This window comes from Colobus angolensis, unplaced genomic scaffold, assembly GCF_000951035.1.
Source record: "Colobus angolensis palliatus isolate OR3802 unplaced genomic scaffold, Cang.pa_1.0 Scaffold103, whole genome shotgun sequence".
Lineage (NCBI taxonomy): Eukaryota > Metazoa > Chordata > Mammalia > Primates > Cercopithecidae > Colobus > Colobus angolensis.
Genome location: NW_012111253.1, coordinates 237666 through 245046, shown reverse-complemented (window position 1 = coordinate 245046; position 7381 = coordinate 237666). Strand labels below are relative to the sequence as shown.

Below are 7381 nucleotides of genomic sequence, written 5' to 3'. Positions count from 1 at the left end.
AGATTGTGCCACTGCACTCCAGCCTGCACGGCAGAGCAAGACTCTGAAAAAAGAAAAAATGAAATTCACTAGTGCATAGATTTTTGGGAGACAGTATTTTTGAACAAGACTCATGTAGTGTATACTCTCTGGGATGTAAAATTTACACCCTTTAAAAGAACAAAGTAGCTACTATTTACTAACATAGATAACATCTGAGAAATGAATTTTAAGATGAATGGTTTTTAAGATATGCTCAATAACTTCAGTTCCCATCTCTCTGTATTTTAGGTAATGGAACTGCTGGTGCATCTGAATAAACGTATAAAAAGCCGCCCCAAAATACAACTTCCAGTAGAGACACTGTTGGTTCAGTACCAGGACCCTGCTGCAGTTTCCTTTGTCACAGTGAGTGTTGTATTGGAATATTTTCTGACTCATAGCAAATTTTCTTCCCTAATATTTATCAGATGTCATCAACATATTGGCAAGCTTAAAATTTCACCTTAGACCACTTCTAAATGAAACATGAGATTTTTTTTTTTTTTTTTAAATGACACACTGTTTTTCCACTGAGTACCAATCCAGAGGAAATGCTACTTTACAGTAGCAGGGTAATGAGTGGCTGTTTACATTGGGCAAAGGAATGTCGATGAAATGACTTGTCAGGTATGTTATATAAAATAATGATTTGATTTTTGGTAAGAGACTGTATGAGATGGGTCTGAATAGAGGGAAATGTTATACGACTTGGGCACGAATAAAGCATAATGGAGGAAAAAAATGAGTAAAATGGCAAATACATGAAAGAGAATTTTAAAAAATCTTTTGTGTTTTTGATGTGTATATTCAGAAAGATAACTTTTTTATAAAGTGGGGTAAATCTGACCCTGGTCAGAAACATTCCTTTAAAAGTGTTATCTTCATAAAAATTAAATGTAAAAAATGTTGGTGCTGTGTGATGGCAGGTGATGTTTTTTTCCTGGTCCTTGTAGTTCCTAGCATTGAGGCAGAATCGATTGAATCTTATCTAACATCTGGAGTCACAAACCTTTTGGAGCCTGTTATTGGTCCAGACATCATTTTGTCTGTGCCTGTTCTGGATATTTGGCTCAATTACACATTTCCCTTCTTTAAGCAAATAGGAACACTGTGTGCCAATAAAAATGCCAAATATAATTTATTTAAAGAAGTAATCTTATGAAGCCCATTTACTTTAGTAAATAATTCTTCAGAGGCCAGGCACGTTGGCTCATGCCTATAATCCCAGCACTTTAGGAGGTTGAGGCAGGCTGATCAAGACCAGCCTGGCCAACATAGTGAAACCCCGTCTCTACTAAAAATACAAAAATTAGCCGGGCGTGGTGGCGCATGCTTGTAGTCCCAGCCACTTGGGAGGCTGAGGCAGGGGAATCACTTGAACCTCAGAGGTGGAGGTTGCAGTGAGCCAGGATTGCACCATTGCACTCCAGCCTGGGTGACAGAGCGAGACTCCATCTTGGGGGGGAAAAAATAAAAAAGCTTCAGAAAAGCAATTCTTCATCTTATCTGTAAATCCAGATATCTATTTATGGGTTTGCTTAAAATGCAGTATTCACACAGATTATAGTGATACCGGTTGAGTATCTGAAATGCTTGGGACCAAAAGTGTTTTGGATTTTGGAATAATTGCATTATACTTACCTGATTTAGCATCCCAAATCCAAAATCTGAAATGCCACAAGGAGCATTTCCTTTCTGTGTCTTGTTAGCACTCATAAAGTTTCAGATTTTGTAGCATTTTGAATTTCAGATTTTCAAATTTGGGATGCTCAGCCTTGCACAGACACACAGCACTCAGTTTCCTTTGGTTCATCATGCATTGGTGAGTTACTGGAGTGAGGAACCACCGAGTGCTGCGGTATACTAAGTTTGTTTCAGTCCTTTGACCAGTGAGAAATGGCAGCCTAGGATTTGTCAACACCTCATCTCCTCCTAGCTTGTAAGGATTAATGCAACAGGCTGGGAGATCTGATGCTAATGTGTAGTGTATAGGTGTAAATAGGTTGAATGATTATTTTTTTCTTCTCCACAATAAACTGCATATATGAATGCTTTAGATTAGTCCATGCTACCTAACATTTGGCCTACTTTAAAGCAAGCATTTTGAATAAGTTGGACTGGAATTCTTCCTCCGAGATACACTAATTGGTAAAGGTGCAGTAAACATGTGGAGGGAGGATGAGTCACGTTTACAATGTCTTTGTTGTAACCGTAACTCTCTAAGTTATCAATCATATATTTTCATTGAAATCATAGAGTATTTCCTTCACACTCACTTGCTTTTCTCTTATTGCATTAGAATTTTACTATAATTTACGTTAAAATGGGCTATCCTCGCCTACCAGTGGAAAAACAATGTGAACTGGCCCCTACGCTTCTTACTGCCATGGAAGGGAAGCCTCAGCCACAGCAGGATAGGTACGGTTTCCTCAATTATCTAATTTCCCCCCTACAGGAGTCAACAACTGCCTTGCAAAAATTAGTTCACATATTTGGTTTTACTTGAGCAAATGGGAGGTCTTGAGCTGTTTTAGCTGACAAATAATAGAATTTTCCATGGTACCTCAAAGTTACTGTTTCGTTAATACTATCATAAAATTTCTTGATGTGAACATTGAAAAATGTGCAGAACTAACAACATTTATCTAAGTCTGTGCATTTTTTTGGCTAGTTATCTTGAAGCAGTTAATTTTATGTGATTGCAAAAATTAGAATTAAAAATCCTTTGCGTCAAAACATTTCTATATTGGAAGATGTAAAGTTTCACAGTGGTTTTCTTAAGGAACAGAGTACTCGTTTGTATTGTTTTGGGAACTGGAGAGGTGGAAAGGGTTTTAGATAACATCATTTGCTTCTAGGCTTAGGCAAAAGTTCTTTGTTGTAGCCCTGTCATAGTGAGAATCATGATGAAGAGTGCAGAAGTACAGAGGAAAGATGGAGTGAAATCATATTTTCAGTTCACCTTTTAGAGCATATTCATTTTTAAAGAAATGCTGTAATACCGAAGAAGTTTACAAGTAAAATTAATAGACATTATAAGCACTGTGAAATTGTTTTTGGATGTTTTAAGAGTATCAAAAGGTGTTAGTGAAAGGAATTACTGAGGCCTGTTACTTAAATTCATGCAGTGGAAATTTTAATATTGTATTCAAAATATTAATACGATTGATTTTTAATTTTTAGAATAACTTTAGTTGTGGAAAATATCTATATATATATATTTTTTGAGATGAAGTCTCACTGTGTCGCCCAGGCTGGAGTGCAGTGATGCAATCTTGGCTCACTGCAACCTCTGCCTCCCGAGTTGAAGTGATTCTCCTGCCTCAATCTCCTGAGTAACTGGGATTACAGCTGCCTGCCACCATGGCCAGCAAACTTTGTATTTTTAGAAGAGATGGGGTTTTACCATGTTGGCCAGGCTGGTCACGAACTCCTGACCTCAGATGATCTGCCCACCTTGGCCTCCCAGAGTGCTGAGGTTACAGGCATGAGCCACTGTGCTTGACTGAAAATAATTCTTTTTATTTATTTATTTATTTATTTATTGAGATGGAGTCTTGCGCTGTTGCCCAGGCAGTGGCGTGATCTTGGCTCACTGCAAGCTCCGCCTCCTGGGTTCACGCCCTTCTGCTGCCTCAGCCTCCTGAGTAGCTGGGACTACAGGTGCCCGCCACTGGGCCCGGCTGATTTTTTGTATTTTTAGTAGAGACAGGGTTTCACCGTGGTCTCTATCTCCTGACCTTGTGATCTGCCCGCCTCGGCCTCCCAAAGTGCTGGGATTACAGGCAAGAGCCACTGCACCTGGCCTGGAAAATAATTCTTTTTGAAAAGACAAGTTGTAAATTGAACTTTACTTAAGATTTCGTATAAAATCTCTTGTGGAAACTTCAGGTATTAACATTGAGCCCATTTTATGTATTTTTTTCGGATCATTTTAGTGATGAGCCAGATTGGCTAAATGCTAATCATCACTCAATATACTGAACTTTCAATAAAAAAGAATTCTAGGCCAGTCCCTACATCAGGACTTTGTAAATTAGTGGTGTTGAAAAGGATTGTCTCTTGCTTAAAACTGCCAGTTTTTGTTATGTGATTTTTGTTTTGTCTGTGTTTTGCATGTATAAAAATCTCATTTTTTAAGTGGTTGCAATAAATATAATTGTTTTTTCAGCTTAATGCATCTTTTAATACCAACCCTTTTTCACATGAAATACCCTGTTGAATCATCAAAATCAGCTTCTCCGTTTAATCTTGCTGAGAAACCAAAGACTGTGCAGCTGCTTTTGGACTTCATGCTAGATGTCCTTCTGATGCCTTATGGGTGAGTTAAAAAATAAAAACAAAGCAATCTTGTTCTTGACTGCTTTTACTACGTGGAGTTAAATACTATTTTAAATGATTCAACTCTCACTAGTAAATGAATGCATTTCAACATCCATTTATGTTTACAGAGATTTTTTTCTTCTAAACCTCTTCTGAACTTCAGCTCCACTGCTTATTGGCCTTACAAATGCTGAGTTGCTGTTGTGATTTTTAGACTCTGCCTGCCTAAGGTGAAATCAGTCTTTCCCCATAAAAATAGTTCCTCTTAGGCCAAGGTGGGAGGATCACTGGGGGCTAGGAGTTTCAGACCAGCCTGGGTAACAGAGCAAGACTCTCTCAAAAAAAAAAAAAAAGTTTCTCAAGCCTGTAATCCCAGCACTTTGGGAGGCCGAGACGGGTGGATCATGAGGTCAGGAGATCGAGACCATCCTGGTCTACACGGTGAAACCCCGTCTCTACTAAAAATACAAAAAACTAGCCGGGCGAGATGGCGGGCGCCTGTAGTCCCAGCTACTCGGGAGGCTGAGGCAGGAGAATGGCGTGAACCCGGGAGGCGGAGCTTGTAGTGAGCCGAGATCGCGCCACTGCACTCCAGCCTGGGCGACAGAGCGAGACTCCATCTCAAAAAAAAAAAAAAAAAAAAGGTTCTCTTTTAACTTTACTATCAGTGCTATGATGGTTCTCTTTGCCACCTAGCCATACAATGATAAATTGTCTGCAGCTTTTCTCTTCTTTGTTGCTGCAGTATCAGTTGCATACTGCCTCCTTCCTTCTCCTTGCTGTGTCTGGAACGCTTCCCACTGCTATTGTCTAGTTTTACCTCTTTTCAACTCTTGTCATAATTTCTTTCCCAGCGGCTCCACTTCTTCAAATCTCACTATACCCCCTCTCTGTGCTTTACCGGATTTTCAAAACACAGATCTCATCAGGCAACACCTTAAAATCCTTGGTTTCTCATATCCTGTCATTAATACACTCATGCATTTCATGCACTCTTATGTGTCCTTGCTGTTTATTTTTAAGAGAATGCCTTTCTGTCCGCCTAGAATGCTTCTTCAAAAAAAGAAAGAAAGAAACCAACAGAAAGACACTTTGAAAAACAGCATCCTGGCCAGGTGCAGTGGCTCACACCTGTAATCTCAGCACTTTGGGAGGCCGAGGCAGAACAGATCCCTTGAACCCAGAAGTTTGAGACCAGCCTAGGCAAAATGGCAAAACCCTATTTCTACAAAAAAATACAAAAATTAGCCAGGCCCCATGGCATGCACCTATAGTCCCAGTTACTTGGGAGGCTGAGGCTGGAGTTTTGATTGAGCCTGGGAGGTTGAGGCTGTAGTGAGCTATGATCATGCCATTGCACTCCAACCTGGTGACAGAACAATACCCTGTCTCAAAAACAAAAAAAAGAAAAAAAAATCCTAAACTGGCCTAAATGTCAACTCCTTTTGTCTCTGACAAATTTCTTCTCCTAGGCAGATATAATTGCACTATTTTCTGTGTCATAAAAACACGAAATACCTGCCTATATGGCCACTGTTTGTTTTTGCCACATTGTAGACCTTTCCATCTCCCCTAGTAGATGGTGAGCCCCTTGTAGTCATGTAGCTGTGGTCTCTGGCATAGAGCCCGGATTGTGATCTACTTCTAGTCTACTTACTTTGTCCCTCTGCCAGATAAATTTTTCCAAAATGCTGGTGTCATATTGTTTCTTTCCTGATCACAAAATTACGTGTACATGATATGATAAGCTAGGCATGTGGAGCTCCATATCATTTGTTTCTCAATCCAGAAACGAGAGTTCATGCGGTGTGATGAACAAATTTGTCTCCTCCTACCCCTCTTGTTTGGAAGCCCAATTTTCTGGGCCTTCAGTCACTCCATGTTCACTCTCGCCACCTGTTATATCATTTCTTATTTCTCAGCAGTTTCTTTGCATCTGATAAAATGGCAGATGCTATTGCATGTGTTAGGTTGTTACTGTCTCAGCTTACTCCAGGTGGCGGAGACTCGATCTTACATCTCCTTATATTCCTCTGTCTTGTGTTTAGGATGATGTTTGTTTGTTTGTGTGTTTGTTTGAGACAGGGTCTCACTCTGTCACCCAGGCTGGTGTGTAGTGGTAACTCAATGCAGCCTTGACCTCCTGGGTTCAAGCAATCCTCTCACCTCAGCCTTCTGGGTAGCTGGGACTACAGGCGCACGCCACCATGCCCAGCTAATTTTTTTGTATTTTTTGTAGAGATGGGGGGTCACCGTGTTGCCCAGGCTGGTCTCAAACCCCTGGGCTCAAGCAATCCTCCCACCTTGGCCTCCCGAATTATAGGCCTGGACCTATATTGGGCCAGGGGATTATAGGCCTGAGCCACCACACCCAGCCTTAGGATGTTTTATGCAGTATTAAGGTATATTAACTTATTGATTGATTTACTTAATGCCACCTGTCTTGCTATAACTTAGAAATAAAAAAACTTCTTTTTATATTTGTTAAATCAGGAGGCAGCCAGAATGACAGGTGATGATGGCTTTGGTAGCTAAACCTTGAAATTCAGATTTGCCTTAGGAACATGATGTAACCAAGCCAGTGATTCCTCACATTTTTCTTATTAATGAGAACTTGGGTCATTTATATAATAACATTAAAGCGATTCCTTAGGAGATTTTAAAAAAATAGATAAATTTAGGAATTGAATGAATATGACATGTAAGTAATCTGGAATAATTTACTGTCCTATCAGGTTCTAAGTGTTTTCTTGAACTTTTATTATAGTGGATATTTTGTTATAATATCCAATATAATAATGGAATTTAATAGCATAGATCTTTAGTTTTAAGAGATTTGAATTAATATTTATATCAAAAACTTCATTTTGTAGATGAGTAATATCAGTTTAATTGGATCAAAATGAATTTCTTAGAGATCTTATTTCTCTACCATAGAAGCTTAAATTAAATAGGGATGATAAATTAACCAGGTGGTGCAAAGGGCTTTGAACATGTAATGGGAAAAGTCAGTTCTTGTGTAACTTTTCTTCTTTGG

The 7381-nt window shown here is 39.3% G+C and overlaps 1 protein-coding gene across 1 annotated transcript in view; it reads left to right on the top strand.

Moving 5' to 3' along the window:
• LOC105511518 (proteasome-associated protein ECM29 homolog) overlaps positions 1-7381 on the top strand; it is a 57909-nt gene that overhangs the window by 30177 nt on the left and 20351 nt on the right. The window contains exons 3-5 of the mRNA XM_011941673.1: positions 271-387; positions 2321-2439; positions 4193-4342. Coding sequence (XP_011797063.1) covers positions 271-387; positions 2321-2439; positions 4193-4342 — 386 coding nt within the window. The remainder of the gene's footprint in view (positions 1-270; positions 388-2320; positions 2440-4192; positions 4343-7381) is intronic.